The sequence below is a fragment of the Chanodichthys erythropterus genome, chromosome 14 (genome assembly GCF_024489055.1).
Source record: "Chanodichthys erythropterus isolate Z2021 chromosome 14, ASM2448905v1, whole genome shotgun sequence".
In the NCBI taxonomy this organism is placed as follows: Eukaryota; Metazoa; Chordata; class Actinopteri; order Cypriniformes; family Xenocyprididae; genus Chanodichthys; species Chanodichthys erythropterus.
This window is the reverse complement of record NC_090234.1, coordinates 35,790,976-35,818,101: the sequence shown is the minus strand read 5'-3', so window position 1 is coordinate 35,818,101 and position 27,126 is coordinate 35,790,976. Positions and strand designations below refer to the sequence as shown.

Sequence of the window (27,126 nt, the reverse complement as noted above, 5' to 3'; positions counted from 1 at the left end):
GATCTCAGCAACAAAGGAAAAAAAAAACATGTGTGTTGATTTCTCCCTAAGATGGCAAAGTGAAACACAAGTTTCCTTGAAGTGGCTCAGCATGGCCCCACATTGTTTACATAACAAAAGCAACTGTTCACAGCTGATTAAGGATATTAGCCTAAAGACTTCCAGCCCATCGGCTGTCCTGCGGGTTTTATAGGTAGAAAAGCCAAATGGCTGCTCTCTGGGACTTCTAGTGTTAACAGCTATATTGCATATAACTTTGATTGTAGGCTCTTACGGTTAATTAGCCTCTTTCTAGTTAGCAATTGTATTTCTAACAAGTGCTGTTAGCTGATCATAGTTTGCTCACATAGTTTACAGTGTTTGACGAGCTGAAGCCACATGTCATTAGAATGGTGGGCCCCAACAGGCCTCCTTTCTAGTTCACATGTTGGCACAGTTTGTTTTATTCTGCAAACAGGCTGAACACCACTTGTTGCTGAGATTGTAGGCCTCGCAGGGCCTCCTTTTTTAGCTGACTTGTTGGCAGGATGCCTGAGAATCCGAGAACCCATACCACCATCGGCCACGCCCCACCTCTGTTGAGTAGGCCTTAAGCAGGCCTCTCGTGGAGTTTGGCGGCGTAATGTGCATTCCTTCTCTAAGTAGTGCGTGAAAGGTTTTCCACTGAATGCATGGCCTGATGGTTGATGTGGTCTTGGGCTGGCTGATACTACGTGTTTACTATGGTAGGCCCTAATAAGGCCTCCTTTTAGTTTACATGTTGGCACAGTATGTATTATATGGACAAACAGGCTGAATGCCACTTGTTGCTGAGATTGTAGGCCCTATAGGCCTCCTTTTTAGCTGACATACTGGCAAGGATGCTTGTGAATCCAATACCAACATCGGCCAACACTGCCACGAGCTGATGCCATGTGTCTGAGGTTATAGGCCCTTCCAGGCCTTCCTTAATACGTGTTAGCATGTGTTGTACTCCTCTTGCTTTAAAGAGTAAAAAGGTGCTTTTACTGAGTACACTGCTCGTTGGATTGTGTCAGGTAAGGTGAACCACCTCAAAAGGGCCATGCCCCACCCCAACGAATAGGCCCTAATCAGGCCTGTTCACGTTTGGTGGCAGCGTTCTATGTATTTCTTTTGAGGAAGTTTTTAATACATGGCTTTTTGGTGGTCTGGTTATGGCAGCCACTTGCTGATGCCATATGTTTACTAGGTAGGCCTACGGTGCAACATGTGGAGTTCAGTCATATACTCCTCTCGCTATGAGAGTAACAAGGTGCTTTTACTGAGTATTCTGAGTGGCTAGCTCAGAATACTCAGAATCCAACAATCCAACCTCCTCTGTCGGGTTGTTTATCGTCCTTAGGGCCTAAACACTGCCATTAGCTGATGCCACGTGTCCGTTAAGGTTATAGGCCCTACCAGGCCTTCCTTAATACGCGTTGACGTAAGTTGTACTCCTCTTGCTTAAAGAGTAAAAGGAGTACGCTGCTCATTGGATTGTGTTAGGTGGATTGTTGTGAGGGCACTTTCAGCTTCTTTTGCTGCAACTGAAGTTTTCTGTCTACCCCATCAAGACCAATGTTCAGGGTGGCCCTTAAAATCAGGCCACTTTCTGTATAGACTTCTGTTTTTACATAACTACTATCATGTTGTAGGCCCCTTCTCAGCCTCCATGAGTATGTGCCCATTGCATGGTCTACCTATTAGGTGAGCTTCGTACTTCCCTTTCAGGGTTGTGTTTGTTAATAGTGCTTAGCTCCCTAAGCTGATCATGGTGGTAGGCTTAACCAGGCCTCCTCCTAAGTTTCAGCCTTAGGCTGGTTTGTGCTCCCCTGGTCAGGGTTTTTAATAGCGCACAGCCTCATCAGCATGTTAATTAAGCACTGAGTAGATCCTAGGATGAGTGGATTGTACTCCCCTCAATATGAGGGTTTATAGCACTCAGCTGAGTTCCGCTCTCCAGGATGCCCGTCTTTACACGTGGGTCTGAGTTGCGCCTGCCTTTCTGCAGTCACTCTTAACTGCTCTCTTCTGTGAAGAATGCGTTATGGAGATTCTGTACTCGGACAGGGCTGGCCAAGACTTAGTTTGTCCTAAGACAGACCAGGTCGGCCGCCCTGGTGGCACTGGGGTGACTTTGTTCCCTTGTAGTGATTGGCCGGGGTTCCTTTCGGTTCTCTGGACACATTCCCTTAAAGGGACCACTTTCTCTTTGGAAAAGTTGGTTCCAGATACCTGTAGTGGCCTGGGAAGCCCTTTCCTCTCTGGAAGGCCTTTTATGGGCTCAGCTTGGGCTGTTGGCCATAGGGAATGCTGTCACTGACAGCCTGGTGTGACCCGAGGGTGAGTTGCTAAGCGTTTTCTTCGAAACGGCTCGACGTTGTCAGCCATATTTTTTGGCATGCACTCTCCTCAAGCATGGCGGCATGGGTATATCGTTCCCCAAAGCTTTTACTGCAAACGCAGAGTGAGTTCCCTTTCGAAAGGGAATGTCTCAGGTTACGTATATAACCATGGTTCCTTGAGAACAGGGAATGAGACTCTGTGTTTCCTTGCCATGCTTCGGGCTGCCTGCCTGCAGAACAGTCCCTCAAGATGATAGATATCTTCTGTTTCTCTCTTTTTATACTTCCGGGTCGCGCCATATTACGTCATAGGCTGTTGCCGGCCAATATGGATTGGAATTATTGGATAGTTGCTTTCAGACACATGGGTCATGTGACATTCCCCAAAGCATTTACTTCAAACGTAGAGTCTCGTTCTCAGGGAACCATGATTACATACGCAGCCTGAGACGTTTATCAATTTAAGTCTTTTAAGTATACTACTACTATACTGCTAAACTCATTGTTTTCATGAATGCATAATACATTAAAATGTTTAGTAGGGCTGTCACAAATATGAAATTGGCTGGTGATTAATTGTCTAAAAATAACTGCCAAGTTTTAGGGCTTTGGTTATGATGATTAATTGTCTGTTTAAGGGCTTTGTCTTTTTTTTTATTTTTTTTTATTGTGCGCTTTGTTCATTAAATAATTGGGTAAAGGCCCTTTCACAGGATGCGGTATGCGCTGCGCCTGCCGCTGGGTTCAGCGCAGCCCTTCAGATACAAAGCGATTTGCGCTGCACTAGCCAGAGCACATTAGGCAGAGTTTTCCAAACTTGTATCAGGAGTTCTATACGTAGTCATTTGACTGTTGTTTCACCTTTCGGTCAGCAGCAAAGTATATGTCCCGTGCTAAGAAGTGAGCAATAGCCCTGCTTGTAGAAAGAGAGCAGCTTGACAGTGTTTGTCATGTCTCCATGACACAGCTTTTCTCCTCATGTCTCTATACGACCAGCAAACTTGTATTGTATAGCTCTGGAAATAGCTGTTCATCCATTTTGCTTTCCGATTGTTTGGATGCCCCGTTGCTATTGGTCGTGCAGGTAATCGTCACAGAGCGCAGCGGCAAAAGTTGAACTATTTTGAACTTTGACCGCAGCAGAGTGCAGCCTTGCGCGCACTGTGCGCTTTGGTTGACGCAGTCCTCGCGCGGCGCAAGCCATTGAAACAAATGGGTTTCATAGTGCAGCACGTACCACGTCCTGTGTGAAAGGGCCTTAACACTTTACAATAAGGTTCATTAGTTAACATGAACTAAAAATGCACTTCGAAAATGCACAGCAAACAGCAGATGATTAATGACGCACGAGAACAAACTATTTAGGGGATTTTAGTATCAAACAGATTAGACCATTAATAGCTGAATCATAAGGGCTTATTCATGATAGGCATTGGATATTGATGACATTTATATTGAATTCAGTGTATACATAATAAGATTTGTATGACCGATAACCAGAGAGAAACATTGGTTTTGATGTCAAGTAGGGTGTGGATGCATTATGAAATAATGATTAAGTGGCAAATAGGTCCTCAACTGTAAAAAATGTGGGCTGTAGCCTTTTTCTCAGCACATTCTTTCATTCAGATTAGTGTGCTTTTGACCATTTTTGACCCACTTATGTGAGGGAGGAGCTGGGAATAATTATTGAGTTGCAAAATATATGAGGCAATCCTATTAGAGTCAGACTGCAGAGACTTGCATAACTGTTTTGAAAGTAGCATGCCACTTTTAAGGATAAAGGTTAAAAATAAAAGCAATAAATTTAACCTTGAAGAAAAAAACAAAAATATTAAGTTTATACTAAACTAAATATTGGTAATGCTTCGTTCATTACTGTCAGTAACCTGACACTTATTTTTTTTGTCTAATCAATTTATTCAATTAAAAAAAGCAATACATGCATACAATTACTTGAATATACGTTTTCTATGATGGTCATTCTTTTAATTTTTGAATTAAAATAAATTGATATTTTTTGGGAGGCATATATTTAAAAAAAAAAAAAAATGTCAGGGCTGGTGATACAACTGCCCTGATAATGAAGGAGAAAAAAAAGGATGCAAAAGCTTTTTGCCTTTTTGGAAATTATTTATTAACCTAGGTCAGTGCTGATTTATAAATACTTTTGTTCATTGTTGTTATTCATGTCTGTTCATAATAGAGTCATGATAATTTATTTTTGAATTATAATTATGATAATTTAGTTTTGAAATGTCAAAAATTTATGTAGAAATTAACTTTATCCTATATTAAAAAGGTATTGTAGGCAATTCTCAGAGAAGCTAGCAACAGCTTTGAAAGCAAGCTAGCTTTGCTCCCTTCAGAGCGCTGGACAAAGCCACGCCTCCTCCAAAACACATGAAACCTACTTCCAAATCACCTACCCTGCCTTTAATAAATGCTGTAAAAGTATTGTTAGTTCATGATACCTAATGCATTTACTAATGTTAACATGTTAAACCTTATTGAAATGTTTTAACATTATATGAACCTGTTGCTGATATTTGGTCCTCTTGCACTTTGTATGAACACAGGTATCTCTAGATAACTGAGAAAGTTTTTATATGCTCGTATGTTCTTGAAATAATTAATCCAGAGCTACATTTAACCCACTTGTTAGACTTTAAACCACAGGGCAGTGACATAGCTTAAAATCTGAGCTGATGCAGCAAGTGGCATATCAACACTCACTCCCCTTTTGTCTAGTTTTGAGGCCCCTCCTCTTTTAAAAACATTGCCAGGCTTCTTAAACGAATCTCCGTATACTGTACAAACAGTAGAAGAATGGTGAGAGTACTGATGTTTTCCGCTCTAGGGATCCTAGCCTGGTTATGCTTGTTCTCCTCAGAGCCTGTGCAGGCTGGAAAGGTGCTTGTCATGCCAGTGGATGGGAGCCACTGGCTGAGCATGAAGATCCTGGTGGAAGAGCTGTCTCAGAGGGGTCATGAGATGGTGGTCCTGGTCCCTGAAACTAGTGTTCTGATTAGGGCGTCTGGCAATTACACCACTAAGTCTTTTCGTGTGCCCTACACCGATGCTGAGATGAATGCCATCTTGGACCACATTAAGAAGAATGCGATTGAGAAGCCTCCGCAATTGACTGATTTTTTTGAGAATTTGGGGAACCTGATTGAGTTCACAAATATGCATGTGAAAGCTTGTGAAGGGCTGCTGTACAATGAGCCCCTGATGAAGAGTCTAAGAGAGACGGGATTTGATATTTTGCTCACCGATCCTTTCCTGCCGTGTGGAACTATCCTTGCCGACTCCCTTTCACTTCCCCCTGTTTACTTCTTGCACGGAATTCCCTGTCGGCTTGATGAGTCAGCTGCCCAGTGTCCCTCACCTCCATCTTTTATTCCGCGTTTCATCACTGGTTACTCAGATAAGATGACTTTCCCTCAGAGAGTAACAAATATGCTTGTGACCGTTTTTGAAATGTTCCTTTGCCGTAAACTGTATACTAGCTTTGATGAACTGGCCAGTAGATATCTGCAGAAGGACACTACATACGAAGAGCTATTAGGGAACGGAGCAGTCTGGCTTCATAGGTATGACTTTACCTTTGAGTACCCCAAACCTCAAATGCCAAACATGGTCCACATAGGGGGCATCAACTGTGCAAAGAGGGGTCCACTGACAAAGGTAAGATGTTCATGAGAATAGTAATTCTCATGTTCTAAGTTGTGCACAAAATACAGTCACATGTCATTTAAAGGCACTTACTAGTAAGACTACAGGTAATGCAAAATCTTGATTAATGTGGGCATCAATTGGGTATGGCAGCTAGCTAGTAATGCAAAGTAATATAATTTTTTTTATTGCAGGATTGACATATTACTACATGTAACAGTATAATTTGTAATTGTTTAATACAAGAGAAAAGCAAGTAAATTATAGCTATCTGGTTCAGGACATGAGTTCAACAATGGGACTGCAAATGTGTACATTTTTAATGTTTAATTGTGATTTGATAATGTCTAAAAAATAAACGTCTAAAAATAAACTCAAAAGCAAAATGTGAAAACTAAATGAGTTTGATGAGTGCTCTTCTGCTGCCATCTACTGGTTAAAGTGGTAATTTCATGTCTTTTTTAGATTTTAAAATAAAAGTGTTTTTTATCAAGTGTTAGTTTTCCTATATTGTGAAAAGTTTAGTTTTACAAATGGGGACAATCTTTGAAAGATAGACAAAATAAAAAAAAATGTTTTGGTCATCACATTAAAAATAACATTAAAATTAGATAATATTCTAGCTTTGAAGTGCTAGAAATGGTTGTGTGAAGTACTTGAAAGTCCTTTATTCTAATAACAGTGGTCTGTAGCTGTGTAATTGGTTGGGTTATGATCAAAGCTATATGTGATTTGGATGCACCACATGTTTTCTCTGGCTACGTTTTTCTCTGGCTATCGCTATACTGTACCTTTGCATGAATTTCAATTTTATGCATTTCAACTTGTCAAATGCTTGTTGTGATATTTGAGGATGGCTGCTACAGCAGCATGTATAAGGTCAGGAATGAAAGAAAATATATGGGACTGTCAAATAAATCGTGGAGAAAGATTTGATGATGTCATCAGAGTTTGCCATATGGCTTTTGGTGAATTGATATATATATATATATATATATATATATATATATATATATATATATATATATATATATATTTGACATTTTCAAGGTTTTTTTTTTACATTGATGAATTAACACTGAACATTAGTATATTTTTGAATTAACATTAAGCATGTGGTCCAGGTCAGCATTCTCTAATAGTTGATGCCATTAATTCATGAGTTTATGTGTAATATTAGAACTGTGTATGTGCTTGTTTGGATTGAGCACATCCTACTAGCTGCAAACATTGTCACCCCCTTGAACCCAGTCATAACTCACTTAAGATAGTACTTTAACCTGTGTGGTTACACTGCATGAGTGTTTTTCTTACTTTATCTCCTTCAACTGCCACTGTCCTTCACACCACTGATAGAATGGCTGGCGTGTGGTTGCTCCTGGTTCTGTTCCTCTTGGGTTCAGCTGAAGCTGGGAAACTGTTGGTTATTCCAACAGATGGTAGTCACTGGTTAGGGATGAAGCCTATTGTGGAGGAGCTGGGGAGGAGAGGAAACAAGGTTGTGGTCGTCATCCCAGAGGCGAGTCTGAGTATGGGTCCTTCACAGAATACCACCACTCTGACATATCCAGTGAACTACACCAAAGCTGAATTACAAGCAAACTTAGCAGATGAAATTAACACAGTTCTGAGTATTGATATCTCTACAGACCTGGCCAAGTTTCAGGCGTTAATCTTCTCACTGGATGTTCTACAAATGTTTATATTGAGGAATGCTGAGGGTCTACTCTTCAACAAGGACTTGATGAAGAAACTGCAAGACTACAACTTTGATGCTATTCTCACTGACCCGTTTGAGCCAATCGGAGCTATAGCTGGTGAATACCTCTCAATTCCAGCTATTTATATGCAAATAAACCATCCTTGTGGTGTTGACGCTCTTGCCAGTCAATGTCCAATTCCAGCTTCTTATGTTCCACAACCTTTAACTCACTTTACTGACCGCATGAATCTTTGGCAAAGAGGTGTGAACCTGGTAAGGACTCTGCTGCAGCCTGCGGCTTGCAGACATTTGTTTGCTCGTGCAGATGAGATCGCCTCACGTGTATTGCAGAGAAAAGCATCGATGGTGGAGATCATGAGCCGTGCAGCTCTTTGGTTTATGCGTTTCGACTTTTCTTTGGAATTCCCACGTCCGGTGATGCCAAACATGGTCATGATTGGAGCAACAGTAAGCCAGAAAACAAAACCTTTATCACAAGTGAGTCTACTGCTTAATTCCTAATAGGCTTTTACAAGTGCTGTGTGTATGTAGTTTAAGTTTTTTTTTTATTTTTTATTTTTATGTTTTTTAATTAAACAAGTACATTTCCTGTAATTCTGGAAACAAAGGAAAATCAAGGTTGTAATATATGTTTGAAAAACACTTATAAAAGACTCTTAAAAATAAGGACAGGCTGAGAAGCTGTCAGTGATGTCTATAGATGGCAGCTGCTAGGCACTACCAAACTACTCTTACTGTTTCAGAAACAGTAAGAGTAGGTATAGTAGGCTATTTCAAATTCAGTGATTTAGTCCAAATACAACGAGACCTTTCACTGTTATTGTTCCTTTGAATGATGTAAAACTAATGACTGATAAATATGACAGCATTAGATTTGAATTCACTGTCCATATGATTTTTATATAATATATAATAAGAAAGAGAGAGATACTAGATTTGATGTTAAGTATGGCATAGATAGGCCTACATAAAAAAGCTGAGTTGTATAGCAAGTATCTCTGAGTATTCATGATACCCTTGAAAACTACATTTAATTTGTTGGAGATATAAAAAACTCTAGACCTGAGCCACTATTTATATTTATTTAATTTGGGGGGAATAAAATCAGAAATGTCATGGTGATACAACTGTCCTGATATGATGATTAAGAACAAAAAGACATTGTAAGAATGAAATTCTTGAAAAGAGAACCTTAGTTTAACAATTTGTAATTTTATATATAGTTTGAAATTTCAAAAATGTTAATGTGGTGCTCTAATAAACAGAACTGCATGCGTCTTGCGGAAGAACATTGTAGCCGGAGCTACTTCTCTGTTTATGTCTATGACAAGTCAGGAAGGTACTGTGCTACTCCGCAGCGGTGCCGAGCCGACCCAGTCTAAAATAGTCCGAATATAATCACTTATTATAGGTGTACCATAGTGATTCAGGACAAGACAAAAATAAAATTTAATATAAAAAAAAAAATAAAATAATAATTTCATGATGTACATGCTCATTATATATTTTTTTGTAAATGTTGAACACAAAAAAGTTACGGACAGCATTAGCCTATATTAATAAATGCTGATAAATATTCTTCAGTGTTAATTCATGATACCTACTGCATTAACTAAAGTTAACATATTGAACCTTATTGAAAAGTGTTACCAACATATTAACCTGTTGCCGACATTTGGTCCTCTTAAACTTTGTATAAACATAGCTATCTAACTGAGTTTTTATATGCTCGCACGTTCTTGAAATAATTAACCCAGCTCTACATTTAACCCACTTGTTAGACTTTAAACCGCAGTGCAGTGACAGCGCAAAAAATCTGAGCTCATTAGTTGTGCTGCACATGCAACCAGACCTATCAACACTCACTCCCCTTTTGCCTAGTTTAGAGGCACTTCCTCATTTAAAAACATTCCCAGGCTTCTCAAATACCGTGTCTGTTGTTGTCTGCTGCACAAACATTAGAGGGATGATGAGAGCACTGAGTGTTCCTGCTCTGGGGCTCCTACTCTGGTTATGCTTGTTCTCCTCAGAGCCTGTGCAGGCTGGAAAGGTGCTTGTCGTGCCAGTGGATGGGAGCCACTGGCTGAGCATGAAGATCCTGGTGGAAGAGCTGTCTCAGAGGGGTCATGAGATGGTGGTCCTGGTCCCTGAAACTAGTGTTCTGATTAGGGCGTCTGTCAATTACACCACTAAGTCTTTTCGTGTGCCCTACACCCTTGCTGATCTAAAGGCCAACTTGGACAACATAGAGAAGAATGCGTTTGAGAAGCCTCCGCAATTGATAGATATCGTTGCAAATCTGAGGAACCTGATAGAGTTCACAAATATGCAGTTGAAAGCCTGTGAATGGCTGCTGTACGACGAGCCCCTGATGAAGAGTCTAAGAGAGACGGGGTTTGATGTTTTGCTCACCGATCCTTTCTTGCCGTGTGGAACTATCCTTGCCGATTCCTTCTCACTTCCCGCCATCTACTTCTTGCGTCTGATTCCCTGTGGGCTTGACGAGTCAGCCGCCCAGTGTCCCTCACCTCCGTCGTTTGTTCCGCGCTTCATGACCGGTTTCTCAGATAAAATGACTTTCCCTCAGAGAGTAAAAAATACGATTATGGCAGTTTTTGATGTGTTCCTTTGCCGTATACTGTTTGCCGGCGCTGATGAACTGGCCAGTAGATATCTGCAGAAGGACACTACATACAAAGAGCTGTTAGGGAACGGAGCAGTCTGGCTTCTGAGGTATGACTTTACCTTTGAGTTCCCAAAACCTCAAATGCCAAACATGGTTCAAATAGGGGGCATCAACTGTGCAAAGAAGGGTCCACTGACAAAGGTAAGATGTAAATGAGCGGAGTCATTCTCAGATGTTCTGCGTCACATGTCTTTTAGTGAAATGCATTTATCCAGCACGATTGCAGGCAAAGTATTTTTTCCTTTTGATTTTTTCATTAGAGGAAATGAGGGGCCTATTTGTGTTTACACCATGAAGCACCAGGGGAAAGGAGGTCTACTTTTTTTTTTTTTTTTTGTAATTATGTTGTGTAGCTACTGTTCAGTAAACAAAAAGGGGAGTTACTCTTTTATCTGTTTTGTTGTTGCAGTATGCTGCTTTTCAGAAGTTCCAGTTTGAACTTGCAAGTTCATAGGTATTTGTGTGAGAGAGCGAGAAGAAATAGTTACATGTAAGGAAGAACTGATTGCATCGAAAAGATTGTGTTAACAGCAGTGGCGTAACTTTGTATTAAAAAGTTGGTGCGTCGTCCGTGTGCAGACTGCGCAGCACGAGCGCCAAGAGAACACTGTTACACCACTGTTAACAGCGGGAACGAGCACTCGTCATTCGAAACAACACATCCCAGCGCCAGATCACCTATTATTTAACAAAAACTAACGAACTGCTGAAATGTTTCTTTTGTATTAGATGGGGCGGATCTACAAAATTATTTATAGGGTGGCATGAGGTCTATGAGGGGTGGCAACACCAAAGCAAGCGCCCATGCATTGTTTTTGGAGATTTATGGCCTGACATACACAGTTGTGTTCACAACCATTGCATTACCACAAAGTAGTCATCTATATACTGTTTAAAATGATAATAATAATAAAAAAAAAAACAAGATTTCAATATCCATCAAGGCATCAAGTAAAGACACTAGGCTATATGAAAAACATCAACAGATTCTAAATGAGTCTGAGCTTGTATTACTAAAGGAAATGGGCAGTTTTATAAATATTAGACAGGCTACTTCGATGGTATAAATCACATGTTTTAGTGCTAGTTAAAGAGCAACAAAAACTTGTTTTTTTGCAAACATTTTTTGAGTTTCTGTTATTAACAGAGGTGGGAATGTCTGTTTGTGTTCACCCAGAACACCCTATCAACTACATACTCTAGCAAAACCCCAGCAACTGCATAGGAACCACCCAGAATCTCCTAGCAACCACCTAGCAACACTTTAGTAATCACCCAGAACATCTATATTCTGGCCTAACTGACCAAACTATTTATGTTTTTTAAAGAATACTTTAAGTTGGCTTTATGACAAGCCAGCATAAATTTGTCTTTCAAACTTTTCAGTCTAGTTTTTGTTTTTCTTGATTGCTAATGCACAATTCATGAAACAATTCAACATTTTCTCACAACGATAAACAAAATCTCAAAACTATATACCAATTTGGTCAAATTTCAGGTCAAAATAAAATGTTCAAAAATGTGTCAAAAACCTATTCTCTTCTGACAAAATCAAAATTTAGCATCAGATAACACACAAAACATAAAAAAATATACAGACTACTGCACTGCCCAGTGAACATTAGTGAGATCATTTCATATAACACTGTAACCTCTTATTGGGATTTAGGAATTATTTTGCAGCTCAATGTCTATTACACTATACAATACAAATTTACAGATGCAGATACAGTAAAATACAGCATTGAACTTTTGGAGTGATTTTTTTCCCCTTCATTTTATTATTATAAATTGATCTTGCAGTAGATGTAAAGCATGAGAAAAATATGTATGAACTAGGTATGCACCACAATACAGTATACTGTCAATTACAGTAAAAGTAAATTCAGCATCCTCTGCACATTTGGCCAAATTTCATTACAGTATATACAGTACTATAGCAGTGTATTGGTCTTCTGAGACAAGACTATTTCTCAGTTGTGCAAAAATACAGTACACATAACAAATGGCTACAAAGAAAGTTGACAATCACAAGTTTGAGGGTGTACAATGTGCTCCAGTTTACTGTACATAGAATAGTGAAATTTCCCTCAACTAAAGCACTGGTACTGTGTAAGTTTAAAACCCCTGTAAATAATTATTCATTCAGCTCTCTCTCAGATTTTGACTGGTGTGTCATCAGTTTTGCTACCTAATGTTGTCATTGTTAAAAGTTTTGAGAAATGTGTCTTTGTTTTGAGAACTGAACGAATGGGTTGGAAAACTGGGGCAACTGAATCACAAAAGCTAAAATACGTTTAGATTCTTACCGAACTATTATTTTCTGTGATCGGGATCTTCTTATTGATTTCATGTTATTGTTTCGAAAAAAAACCTTAAAAAGACCTTTATCCATGATGAAAGTGGAGTGGGCAGTTAGAGATTCAGCTCACCAAACAATTATGAAAATGAATCTCAGACATATTCGGATGGGATTATATTTCTCACAGGACTTCTGATTTAGCCGAGAAGCAGTAATTTTCCGATTCACAAACAAATGGAAAAACAATTTGTAAGTGAACTTGGCTGCGCTGTGTGTTTTTGACTCCCAAAGAACCGGTTCATAAGAGTCATTTGTTAATAAAGCTGACTACATTGGGAGCGCTCCGTGTGCGTGCAACCATCTTGCACAGTTTATTGAAAGAAGTGTTTCTTGATATTATTTTATGTTACGCTGAAAAGCAGTATTTGAAACACTGCTTACATTTATATTTTATTCTGTGATAATTTTGGGGAGGCAGATGGGGTGGCAAAGCTTTTTCTTAGGGTGGCAGTTGCCACCCCTTGCCATACCGGTAGATCCGCCCCTGAATAGATACATCCGTGCCACAAGATGTTTCAAAAAGTATTGGGGACAATATCGACCCTGGCAAAAAGTAGTGGGGACATGTCCCACCTTCAAATCACACCTATGGTTAACAGTGAAACCTCCATTGTGTCCTTGAAATGTGATATCTATGCTGATGTCTGTCCTCTGTGTAGGAGCTGGAGGAGTTTGTGAATGGTTCTGGAGAGCATGGGTTTGTGGTCTTCACTCTGGGCTCCATGGTGTCACAGTTACCAGAGGCCAAAGCCAGAGAGTTCTTTGAAGCATTTAGGCAAATACCTCAGAGGGTAAGTGTGGATAAACTTAAAGAGAAAAAAGACTTTTTGAAATGCGTATAACTACAATTGAAATGCAAACTTTAATTTAACACTATGATGATCATGTTTAAGGACCCTTTTATATTAAATAATTATTATTATAAAAAATTTTTTTTTTCAAACTTTCATTCCTTGAACCGTTTCTATGACTTTCCAAGTCTTCCAACTTCCCCGGGGTGTTATTCAAGGACCAACTGACCATCTCATCACAGCATCACTGAATTAAAAACTGTGATTTTATTGTCCACAAAACTCATAAGACATGTAAACTACCGCCAATTTATTTTCCCTCGCTGTCTAAATAAGATTATTTACAAATATACTTATTTATTTTATTTATAAAATAAAAAAATATTATTTATACATTTCTTACTCTTGCACAAAAGGCAGCTAATGGCATAAAGATGCTGAATAAAGTGAAGTTCCTAAACGTAATTTAGGGAGGAGCGAGCCCATCTAATCTTCCAATCAACAGCCAGAGTATATAAGCAGCTGCTTACCTCTCTTCAGTCTCAGCTGTTTCAGCATCCCTCCACCTCCCCAAACTCCACCTTCATTTCAGGTACCTTGCCCTATGTAATCACATCCTATATTTATTCACTGGGGGGTGTATCAGAGCTCGAGTTGAAGATGCTTCATCGAGCCCCTCCTCAGTGGACCGCAAGCCAAATTAGCTAACCTAATATCCTAAAGATTATATGGGCAAACGAACTCGTTAAATTACTGTATATGGTTATTGTAAAAAATGTTAGTCATTATGTGGATTCAGTAACACTAAGAGGGATATCCAAACTCGGTCCTTTAGGGCCACTGTCCTGCAGAGTTTAGCAATTCACCTGCCTGGAAGTTTATAGTACGCCAAGACCTTGATTAGCTGGTGTGTTTAATTGGGGTTGGAGCTAAACTTTGCAGGACAGTGGCCCTCCAGGAGCAGGATTGGACACCCCTGTGTTAAAAACATCAAGCATTGCGTATAGTTCATGCAGGCCACATCAGTCAAGCTTGCACCAGCTGATAATCAACTGTTTATGACGTGTACCAACCCAGTCGTGACAATTATCACAGCGGTTTATTTAAATCCCCATTCATTCTGCCTCTCTCTATTGCTTAGCTGCATGCTGCATTTAACTCCCCCCTCCATCCCCAATTCCACCTAGCTGGGATCTTTAATCTAATCTGTTGTCTGTTTACTGCTGTCTTTTGCATACAGTATTTTATTTAATCATCCTTCCCCATGTATTTAGCTCTTTACAACAACTCATGTTATTGTGGCTGTAATTATGTATGATACTGGATCTGTTCTGTACCCCAAGGGGGGTTTGACTTGCTGCTCTCCCCGCTCTGTCCAAGCATGGCTGCATGGACGGGCGTGTGGATTTTGCCCAAAACAGAACCATACCGCGAACACTAACTGTATGCATTTATCATTAGAATAAATATACATTTGATGAAAGTGGCCTGACTGAAATGCAGCTCTGGCTTGAATAATAGCACCACCTCAGTACTTACCTCTGTAACATTGCTGTGCTAATGACCGATGGCCAGCCATGTAATTTGGGAAACAAAATAATGTTATGCAAAATAATGCTTGTCATCATACTGTATGTTTAGGATTACATGGCTTCATATTATTAACCTTTAGCTCTCTTTGATTTGTAGGTGCTATGGAGGTACACTGGACCAGTCCCTGAAAATGCTCCAAAGAATGTCAAACTGATGAAATGGCTTCCACAAAATGATCTCTTGGGTATGTTTATATTCTCCTTTGACCCTCTAACCCTCCTGGAAGACATTTGATTTAAAGAAATGAGCTTTGTTTTTGGAACTGATGGCAAGAGACGGGGGGTGCATGATGTTTTAATTATCATGGCATATTATAATTCACTACAAAATCTTTTGGTAACACACTAATATACTGAATGTGTTGTTTTCTTATATGTTGTAGGCCATCCTAAGATTAAGGCTTTTATTACACATGGCGGATCACATGGAATCTATGAGGGAATCTGTAATGGGGTGCCAATGGTGATGCTTCCTCTGTTTGGAGACCAAGGGGATAACGCCCAGCGCTTAGTGTCTCGAGGTGTTGCAGAAGCCCTGAGTATCTTTGATGTGACCTCAGAAAAACTTCTGGTTGCATTGAGTAAGGTCATCAATGACAAAAGGTGAACATATGAATTACGTTCAGCCTGGGCATGAAATGCAGTTTATGCACTTATGCATTCTGTTTTGAGAGTACATTTTCAGAGTAAATCCTTCACCAAAATGTTTTCTGTGTGTAGATTATGCAATCCTTTTGTATGCAACAAAATATAAAAGTACTTCCTCCGTTTTTTTCTTAACAGCTACAAGGAGAAAATGACAGAGCTCTCAGCTATTCACAGAGACCGTCCCATTGAGCCTCTGGACCTGGCTGTGTTCTGGACTGAGTTTGTTATGAGACACAAAGGGGCAGACCATCTCAGAACTGCAGCCCATGAGCTGAACTGGATTCAGTATCATTCTCTTGACGTCATTGGCTTTCTCATTCTCATTCTAGTGACTGTTATTTTTGTGACTGTCAAAAGCTGCATGTTCTGTTTCAGGAAGTGCTTCAAGAAAACCCAGAAAAAGAAGAAAGAGTAGATACATGAAGTCAACTTTTTTTAGTTATTTTTTTGTGGGGTGATCGTGATAAACTTTTTTTTTAATCTGTGTTTTGTGGGGTGATTGTAAGAAACTACTTAAATCTGGGTTTTTGTAACTTTAATACCTCCATGACCTGGATCCATGACTTGAATAAAGCCTCACAAAACTTACTAAATGTGAACCTTTTTCTACACTATCCCATGTTTTAGTTTGGACTGGCAATGTTATTTCAAATCACGATTCGTGGGTATAGGACAGATGTTGTGGAAATGCTATAGTACTTATTTGAGAAAACATCTTTGATCATGAGTATTTTTGCTTGGTTATCTCTACAGCTCCATTACTGTAACAGATCATTAGATTAGATTGCATGAAATTATGGTGCTTTGAAAGTCTATCTGAAGTTTGCTTAGCGGGTGCCTTCATACAATTGTTGTCTGTTAAGTCATTGACTGACTGGTCACTGAAAGGAGAAACAAACCATCTGCGTTTGGTCTCAATCCATGCAATAAGCTTTACTGATTCAAAAAAGGATAATATTATTGCATACTGTCATTCAGGGTAGCTAAATCACACTCTAAAAAATGCTGGGTTGTTTTAACCCAAATTTGGGTCAAATATGGACAAACCCAACCGTTGGGTTAAAAAATGCATTTAAAAATTTAACCCAATGGTTGGGTTTGTCCATTTTTGACCCAAACTTGGGTTGAAACAACCCAGCATTTTTTAGAGTGCACTAGGGGTTATTACAACATCTAACACATCTACGTTTTATAGTCTTTAACATTGAGTATTTTTGTTTTTGTATTCTAAAACAATTTAAAATAAGGTTCATAGATAAACATTATAATGTATGAACTAATGTGAACTAACCATGAGCAATACATTTGTTACTGTATTTACTGATCTTCGTTAATGTTAGTTAATGAAAATACAGCAGTTCATAGTTTATGTTCACAGTGCATTAACTAATGTTAACAAGATTTTAATAAAGTATTAGAAAATGTTGAAATTAACATGAACAAAGATTAATAAGTGCAGTTCATTATTAGTTCATGTTAGCTAATGTAATGTTAGCTTATTAACTAACCTTATTGTAAAGTGTTACCCTAAAATGAGGTGTTGTAAACATGGTGGCAGCAGAGCTATGAAGAGCGAGGCATAAACTGGCAGATGAAGCTGAGCAAGAACAGAGAAATGTCAGTGTTCCTGAAGATTATGCATGTCTGTCAGTCATAGAACCAGTATGTTATTAGAAGCATAGATATTTATGGTCAGGATGACTCGCAGAGCAGTGTTTCCCAACTCTGTTCCTGGAGGCACACCAACACTACACATTTTCCAACTCTTCCTAATCAGATACACCTGATTCAACTTATTAGCTCATTTGTAGAGACTGCAAGACCTAAAAATGTATGGGTCAGATAAGGGAGACATCAAAAATGTGCACTGTTGGTGTACCTCCAGGAGCAGGGTTGGGATACACTGTCGTAGAGAACATGCCTGGCGCTTGTGCACCTTTATTGTGTCTGTAGAAGTGCTGAAACATACGAGTCGAATGAGCGGTGCTTTACAACAGGTTACTTAGGCCTGCTCATAGAAATAATCTTAGACAAGCTGTCCCAGATTATTGCTTGCTCTATCAGTATGGTTGTATGTTTTTCTCTTTTTATCATTCTGATTGTTTATGCATCATTTATATTAATACAACTATGTAGTCCATCTGTATGCTAATGAGTGTTATTTATATAATAATAATAATTTCTATTCCCAAAAATAACTGATGTTTAAATCCCTACTTCACACACTAGCACTCCATCCAGACCATCTGCTTTTAAAATTAACTCTGGTGATGTTTAAATTTCTCTTTTCTCTATTTTAGAAACATTTTAGACAGCTACAAAGTAGGGTCATTCTTGTCGGTCACAGTAACGAATTATTCATCTATTTCTTTTTTAAATATTTTTATCTTCCATGAAACAATTTTATTTTACAATCTTTTATTTAAAACTTATCAACTGCTAATGTTTTTCAACATTGTACAAAAGCTATCATGCCACAAAACTCTAGCTCCTGCACATCCCAAAGGCACTATTGGACTGAGATCTGGTGACTGTAGAGGTCATTTGAACTCATTGTCATGTTCAAGAAACCAGTTTGAGATGATTTGAGCTTTGCGTTATCCAGCTGAAAGTAGCCATTAGAAGATGGTAATGTGGTCATAAAGGGATGGACATGGTCAGCAACAATACTCAGGTCGCCCGTGGTGTTTAAATGATCCTCAATTGACTATATGTGCACGGTTACTTTATGGTTTTCATTAAACCAGCTTGGGCAATTCAGGAGAAATATTGCTTTCATTCTGTTGGCTACTCGCTGAGTTTTAGACTCACAAAGACATCATGAATCAGCAAATGAACCTCCTCAACTATGGCGACAATAAACAAAAATCTTTTTTGTGACTTTAGCAGCTTGTTTTGTGTTGTTCAGAGTTAATTGTTGAGGTTCATACGCAGAATCTTGATGTCTGTGTGAGTTTGTGCAGAAATTATTTAGACTGGATCATGCAATGATAAAAACTTTAAAAATATCAAAGCAGGACAGGATTTTAAGCATTGTCATAGAACTACAACAACATAAAAGAAACACAACAAGCAGAGATAAGTGAATAAAGCCACTACGTGATTATGAAATCATCGACAATGAGCAACCAAATCCATTTGATCAGATTTTATTTTCTCACATTTTTTTTTTTGTAACAAATGTGCTTTAGAATTACAGTTATAACAATGTCAGGGGTCAGGAGCCCAACTAAAACAAGCGCTTACCTCAGTAATGGTAAAATTCATAAATTTTGATAAAACATCAACACCTCCTTAAGAAGTTTTGTATGAAAGAAATAAAGTCAGAGTGGTTTGTAATAAGTGAAGATGCAGTGATCTAGAGAGATCTGTTAGTGTTTAATGTTTCTGTTATCTGTGTTTTGTGAGGTTACCATTGTGCTGGAGAGCAGAGCCTGTGCTTCTGTCAGTGATGATACAGAAACACTGATGTTCTTCTGCATGTTGCTTTATTTAAAGACTGCAGTAAATGTGTATTTGCTGACGCAGTGATACAGCAGTTACATTAGTTCATACATGTCCTGTTGTCAGGTAGTGATTTACCACAAGTGATTTGCAATTTAAAGACAAGGTTTGAAGTGCCCTTCAAGGTTGCAAAAATGCCTTTTGGAATTTGCCCTAAGTGAGCCGAACATGTCCCCTCCCGGTCACCGTAGATACAGCATAGTTTCTTCTCAAATTTCTTCCAACAGGGCTTTTATTTTGAAAATTGTGTGGTGGGTTGAGGCGCAGTTCCTTCCCCGTTTTGTTGTAGATATTTAATAGGTTTGCTTTTCTTGATTTGTGTGCATTTAGCAGTTTTGAGCTGAAAAATGAAAAATGAAAGCAGTGAGGGTCATGAAGCTGAAGAGTATGTTGGACTCGCGGATTTTGTTGCTGAAGGAGATGAGCAGGTACTGTTGCGCACATGATGGTCGTCGCCTTTCAAAATAAACACTGATTTCACAGTCAGTGAGTGTACATGTATTAATGAGTGTGATTAAGTACTCATTATTTATTGGGGATATTTCATTTTTTGGGGTTGATAATCAAATGCCACAGCTCATCTTTTTTACTTTCTTTTTTTAACCCGACAGCTTAGTTTCTCGGTTGGTGATGAACTGCTGGTCCATGACAGGAGTTCAGACGTGTGGTGGTGGGCTGAACTGCACGGTCACTTTGGATATGTCCCATCCAGCTATTTGCACAAAAGAGTAGAGGATGTAGAAGATGCTTGGCAAGACGACGAATACTTTGGCAATTATGGGACATTAGTAAGTACTAAAATGTTAAGCTAATAAATCTAAAACCTAGCAAGCATCCAGTTAAATCATTACTTCAACACAATGGTGGGATTAAACTCAAAGGATTCTCATACAAAAGCAAACTGTGTTAACATGTGTTATCTTGATGTTTCTCTCAGAGGCTTCATTTGGAGATGCTGTCAGATAAACCCCGCACAGAAACATACAGGCAGGTGATCCTGAGTAATAGCGCCACCCTGAAGGGGAAGGTGGTCATGGACTTGGGCTGTGGGACAGGGGTCATCAGCCTCTTCTGTGCTCTTCTAGCACAACCTGCAGCGGTGAGACAAACTAAATATTTGCAGAATGCTTTACAGGCATTAAGCCTTATTGTGGGTGTAAATTCATAAGGCCTATATAAACAACACAACTTATATATATATATATATTATATACACACACACACACACAGGTGCTGGTCATATAATTAGAATATCATCAAAAAGTTGATTTATTTCACTAATTCCATTTAAAAAGTGAAACTTGTATATTATATTCATTCATTACACACAGAATGATATATTTCAAATGTTTATTTCTTTTAATTTTGATGATTATAGCTGACAACTAAGGAAAATCCCAAATTCAGTATCTCAGAAAATTAGAATATTACTTAAGACTAATACAAAGAAAGGATGTTTAGAAATCTTGGCCAACTGAAAAGTATGAACATGAAAAGTATGAGCATGTACAGCACTCAATACTTAGTTGGGGCTCCTTTTGCCTAAATTACTGCAGCAATGCGGCGTGGTATGGAGTCGATCAGTCTGTGGCACTGCTCAGGTGTTATAAGAGCCCAGGTTGCTCTGATAGTGGCCTTCAGCTTTTCTGCATTGTTGGATCTGGCATATCACATCTTCCTCTTCACAATATCCCACAGATTTTCTATGGGGTTAAGGTCAGGCGAGTTTGCTGGCCAATTAAGAACAGGGATACCATGGTCCTTAAACCAGGTACTGGTAGCTTTGGCACTGTGTGCAGGTGCCAAGTCCTGTTGGAAAATGAAATCTGCATCTACATAAAGTTGGACAGCAGCAGGAAGCATGAAGTGCTCTAAAACTTCCTGGTATACGGCTGCGTTGACCTTGGACCTCAGAAAACACAGTGGACCAACACCAGCAGATGACATGGCACCCCAAACCATCACTGACTGTGGAAACTTTACACTGGACATCAAGCAACGTGGACTGTGTGCCTCTCATCTCTTCCTCCAGACTCTGGGACCCTGATTTCCAAAGGAAATGCAAAATTTACTTTCATCAGAGAACATAACTTTGGACCACTCAGCAGCAGTCCAGTCCTTTTTCCTTTAGACGCTTCTGACGCTGTCTGTTGTTCTTTTTTTTTGTCCTGTTGTGTCTTGCCCTCCTTGTGCAAGGTGTAAATGGTCGTCTTTTGGACAACTGTCAAGTCAGCAGTCCTCCCCATGATTGTGTAGCCGACAGAACTAGACTGATAGACCATTTAAAGGCCTTTGCAGGTGTTTTGAGTTAATTAGCTGATTAGAGTGTGGCACCAGGTGTCTTCAATATTGAACCTTTTCACAATATTCTAATTTTCTGAGATACTGAATTTGGGATTTTCCTTAGTTGTCAGTTATAATCATCAAAATTAAAAGAAATAAACATTTGAAATATATCAGTTTGTGTGTAATGAATGAATATAATATACAAGTTTCACTTTTTGAATGGAATTAGTGATAGTGGATATAGTGGAATAGTCCATTTATATAATTTATATTTATTTTATATTGACATTTAGGGAGTTTCCAAATGTAAAATCAAAGATCCAGATCTTTAACTATTTGACTAAAATTACAAGCAAAATTCTTTGACCCTGTAAAGTCTACTGTATCATGAATTTAGGCATGTAAATTATCAACACAACTTTGCTGAAAGACCGGTTGTAGAAAAGCTTATTCATGCCTTCATGCCCTCTGATTGAAAGTTCTTACTTTTTTTATGAAGCAAAAGGCCTCTTAGTATAATTCTAAAAAATCCACTTTCATGTTGTGGTAAACATTTATTTAGTTTGGAAGTTTTAATATATATATTTTTTTTAAACCAACTGTAAGAATTACTTTTCTAATGTTAGTAATGTTTCAAGATGAACATTTACTGGACTGAAGCTACTTTCTTTGTTTGCTTTATTAATGTATGTATCAGTATGAAAACAACATGCTTTTGAGGAATGCTTATTTATAAATCATCAATTATCATTGTATTGCATTGCATTATATGCATGATGTATGAAATACAACATAAAACATATCCAAACTTTTTTTTTTAGATTTTCTTTTATATTTTGCCTTAAGTTTCAATAAACTGTTCCATTAAAAAAAGTAGATTTTTTGGGGGCAAAACATGTCATATGTCGGGCTTTACAGGATTAAAAAAAGCCCATGTTGAATAATTTTGACTTCAATCAAAAACTCTTTCATATTAATTTCACAGTTTTTGTTCCTGTAGGTATATGCTGTGGAGGCCAGCTCAATGGCAGAACACACTGAGAAACTGGTGAGGCAGAATGGCTGTGAGGAAGTCGTGACAGTGTTTCAGGACCGAGCCGAAAATCTCACTCTTCCTGGGAAAGTGGATGTTCTAGTGTCAGAGTGGATGGGCAACTGCCTTCTGGTATGAGAGCAGCTTTGAACTACTGATTACTGCTTTATTCACTTCAATATTCACTGACAAAAATAAACTGAATATCACAGAACAGATGTTATGTCTGTTGAGTGGATAAACAGTCATTTTATTTTCACTTTAACTGTAATATTACTCTTCTATAACTGTCACTGTTTTATCACTGTCACTCAGTTTGAGTACATGTTGGAGTCAGTGTTGCTGGCACGTGATCGCTGGCTGAAGGAGGGTGGAATGATGTGGCCATCCTCTGCCTGTCTGACCGTCGTTCCTTGCCAGGCCTTCTCTGACTACGGGCAAAAGATGGAGTTCTGGGAGAAACCCTATGGCCTAGACTTCAGCTACCTACAGTGAGGCCTTTCATATTGATCTTTCTGACCTATGTGTAGCAGGTATTTCAGCAACTTGCCATTGCATCAGGTGACAAAATATCAAATCAAGTGGCTTAAAATGAATGATGATGTTTACAATATGTTGTTCAAAATGAAGGCAAACATTATAGAGTGCAACAGTGCCGCCCACTTTTTCAGCTGTGTTGATTCCGAAAGTATTTTTTCCATTCTCCTATAGGGATTAAAAAAGTTTACTGCATCATATGCACATATACATACAAATATTAGACTCTGGTGTAATTTTCTTTACAGCATCAAGGGTAGTGTAGTTTTTTCACTATGAATTCCAATGATAAACATGATTATTTTAGAAACAAGTTGAAATAATGCAGGCCGACTGCTTCAACAGAAGCAAATACCATTGTTTAACAGCCTCATAGCTCACAGTAGGGCTGTCTTTTAAAAGCTTATAAGTTTTCATTAAAAAATCAATTTCCCTATAGAGAAAATTAATTGGACTTTTGCTTCCTGAAGCCGACTGATGCATTCAATTATAACTCAATTGGACTCAATTGTAACAATTTCTGATTGTCAAACATTAGTGAAACATGATCATATTTAATGTGGTGAACTACACTTGTGGTTGCACTGAGGACATCTCAGTAAAGTTGAACTTCACACATCTACTAAAAACCACCTTGGGACCATTTGGTTAAAAGTAATTGAAAAATTGATTCAGAAGTTCAACTACAGCACATTTTACTTTTTTTTTTTTTTTTTTTTAAATTCAATTTAAATTAATAATTTAATTCAATATTTAATAAATGTAATGAATTACATTTTTTTAATTAATAAATAATTAAATAGAGTAATTATAAACTGTACTGTGATTCTATTGAAACAAAACTAACCAATTCATACATCACTGTTATATTACATGTATTTATGTATTGTAGGTTACTTGCACAGAAAGAGCTTCTCTCCAAGCCTAAATTCAGCCATCATCTCCTACCTGAAGACTGTTTGTCCTCTCCAGCTGATGTTATCACTCTTGATATGATCACAATACAGGTCTCAGACTTAGAGGTAAATGTCAGAATTTGGATAAATGAAACTTAACTATTTAAAAGTTAGCACATGGTAACTACACTGCTTTTTCACGCTTTGTTCAGAGACTCGAAGGAGAGTTTAATTTCACTGTTGAGAAGTCAGGCATGTTCCATGGTTTCACTGTCTGGTTCAGTGCATATTTCCAGAGTTTAGAAGAGGATGGACCATCACTGGAGTTGAACACTGGACCATATTCAGAGTATGATGCATAAACTGAAAAGGACTAAATACAAATGCATGATTGTGTACTTGATATTCTGTTCACAATTTTAGATATGAATGCAGATTCTAATTTTAAATATACAGTTCACAGGATAATCTGTGAGTAATATATTAATCTGAATCCTTAAATGTAAAAAATTTTTTCCCCAGGATCACTCACTGGAAACAGACTCTTTTCATGTTGGATTCCCCAGTGACAGTTGAGGAAGGGGACATTATAGTGGGGTCCATACGTCTGCAGAGAAATCCAATCTGGAGACGTCACTTGTCAGTCACATTTTCATGGAACATAAACAGCACAGAAGTTTCTAAGGTGAGTATGTATCATTGCTTGATCTCCGTAAAATCAATCATATTATTTGTTTTCCAGATGTTTTGCTTCATTTTGGCAATTGCTTTGTTTTGTTTATCACCTTACCAGTAGATTTCTTACATGTAATATCAGCGTAAACACTTAAAGCACAAGGCTTCATTCACATATTTTTGCAGGTCCAGACAAAGTGTTTTCCAATGTGGAGGTGACCCTAAGACACAGCCATGAACTTTAAACAGAACCTTGTCTTTCTTTTTGCTGTTATGCAAACAGCTGTGCATAAAACATGACACTACAAATCTTAACCTCATAAAAACCTTTATAAAAGGAATTTTCAGGCCTCATTTAGCTTGATAAAACTGACAAGGTTAAAGTAAAATTCACTATATTTTGTTAACAGATCTAACAATTTTATTAAAAACTCAGATTTTGTGCAGGTCTCAGTAATTACAGGTGCTGGTCATATAATTAGAATATCATCAAAAAGTTGATTTATTTCACTAATTCCATTAAAAAAGTGAAACTTGTATATTATATTCATTCATTAAACACAGACTGATATATTTCAAATGTTTATTTCTTTTAATTAATTAAATGATTATAACTGACAACTAAGGAAAATCCCAAATTCAGTATCTCAGATAATTAGAATATTACTTAAGACCAATACAAAGAAAGGATTTTTAGAAATCTTGGCCAACTGAAAAGTATGAACATGAAAAGTATGAGCATGTACAGCACTCAATACTTAGTTGGGGCTCCTTTTGCCTGAATTACTGCTGCAATGTGGCGTGGCATGGAGTCGATCAGTCTGTGGCACTGCTCAGGTGTTATAAGAGCCAAGGTTGCTCTGATAGTGGCCTTCAGCTCTTCTGCATTGTTGGATCTGGCATATTGCATCTTCCTCTTCACAATACCCCATAGATTTTCTATTGGGTTAAGGTCAGGCGAGTTTGCTGGCCAATTAAGAACAGGGATACCATGGTCCTTAAACCAGGTACTAAAACCAAGTCCTGTTGGAAAATTAAATCTGCATCTCCATAAAGTTGGTCAGCAGCAGGAAGCATGAAGTGCTTTAAAACTTCCTGGTATACGGCTGCGTTGACCTTGGACCTCAGAAAACACAGTGGACCAATACCAGCAGATGACATGGCACCCCAAACCATCACTGACTGTGGAAACTTTACACTGGACCTCAAGCAACGTGGATTGTGTGCCTTTCCTCTCTTCCTCCAGACTCTGGGACCCTGATTTCCAAAGGAAATGCAAAATTCACTTTCATCAGAGAACATAACTTTGGACCACTCAGCAGCAGTCCAATTTTTGTCTTTAGCACAGGTGAGACGCTTCTGATGCTGTCTGTTGTTCAAGAGTGGCTTGACACAAGGAATGCGACAGCTGAAACCCATGTCTTGCATACGTCTGTGCGTAGTGGTTCTTGAAGCTCTGACTCCAGCTGCAGTCCACTCTTTGTGAATCTCCCCCACATTTTTAAATGGGTTTTGTTTCACAATCCTCTCCAGGGTGCGGTTATCCCTACTGCTTGTACACTTTTTTTCTACCACATCTTTTCCTTCCCTTCGACTCTCTATTAATGTGCTTGGACACAGAGCTCTGTGAACAGCCTCTTTTGCAATGACCTTTTGTGTCTTGCCCTCTTGTGCAAGGTGTCAATGGTCGTCTTTTGGACAACTGTCAAGTCAGCAGTCTTCCCCATGATTGTGTAGCTTACAGAACTAGACTGAGAGACCATTTAAAGGCCTTTGCAGGTGTTTTGAGTTAATTAGCTGATTAGAGTGTGGCACCAGGTGTCTTCAATATTGAACCTTTTCACAATATTCTAATTTTCTGAGATACTGAATTTGGGATTTTACTTAGTTGTCAGTTATAATCATCAAAATTAAAAGAAATAAACATTTGAAATATATCAGTCTGTGTGTAATGAATTAATATACAAGTTTCACTTTTTGAATGGAATTAGTGAAATAAATCAAATGAGCTGTCTTACTGTACGGTGATGCATAACATGTATTTAACATGTATTTTGGCAGACGAGCAGTAGCGCTTTTCTTGCTGCCTGGCATTTGTCACCGTAAGAAAAAATTGCTGGTGCTTGTGAGAATTCTAGATAAAACACCTATAACAAATGGATCAAACTTAAATTGGAGGACTATCACATCAAAAGAAAAAAACTAGTCTTTTTGTCTATTCAGAATGTACTCTAGCCATTCAACTTCCTTTATTACTATTGTGTCTTCTTTCTCATCTGGTTTCGCAGCTTCTGTTTTTCTGCATATGCACATCTGCTTTTGTTTTTTTAATTTAATTTGTAAATTCATGTTGACTCATTTCCCAGGTTA

At 38.4% G+C, this 27,126-nt stretch overlaps 2 protein-coding genes across 6 annotated transcripts in view; both read left to right on the top strand.

Annotated features, from left to right (window-relative positions):
- The window catches only part of LOC137035575 (UDP-glucuronosyltransferase-like), a 42,170-nt gene extending 25,440 nt beyond the window's left edge, over positions 1–16,730 (top strand). Inside the window, exons 1-5 of one of the 4 annotated variants that reach the window (XM_067409002.1) lie at positions 5,175–6,035; positions 13,454–13,585; positions 15,275–15,362; positions 15,561–15,780; positions 15,961–16,730. In XM_067409002.1, coding sequence (XP_067265103.1) covers positions 5,175–6,035; positions 13,454–13,585; positions 15,275–15,362; positions 15,561–15,780; positions 15,961–16,240 — 1,581 coding nt within the window. In that variant the 3' untranslated portion in view covers positions 16,241–16,730. Of the gene's footprint in view, positions 1–5,174; positions 6,036–7,116; positions 8,224–8,522; positions 10,574–13,453; positions 13,586–15,274; positions 15,363–15,560; positions 15,781–15,960 lie in introns of those variants that run through there. The other 3 variants (XM_067409000.1, XM_067408999.1, XM_067409001.1) reach the window with 3 other exon arrangements.
- Positions 16,731–19,617: 2,887 nt separating this feature from the next.
- On the top strand, positions 19,618–27,105 carry prmt2 (protein arginine methyltransferase 2). Of its 2 annotated transcripts, XM_067409926.1 has the most exons (8): positions 19,618–19,757; positions 19,941–20,117; positions 20,267–20,428; positions 22,616–22,780; positions 22,964–23,139; positions 24,078–24,207; positions 24,294–24,430; positions 24,604–27,105. In XM_067409926.1, exons 1-8 carry the CDS (start codon positions 19,677–19,679, stop codon positions 24,875–24,877), a joined length of 1,302 nt encoding a protein of 433 aa, XP_067266027.1. In that variant the 5' UTR covers positions 19,618–19,676; the 3' UTR covers positions 24,878–27,105. The 2 variants fall into 2 exon arrangements, with proteins under 2 accessions (XP_067266027.1, XP_067266028.1); XM_067409927.1 differs by lacking the exon at positions 24,294–24,430 and having other exon boundaries at positions 24,604–24,742.
- The last annotated feature ends 21 nt before the right edge of the window (positions 27,106–27,126 follow it).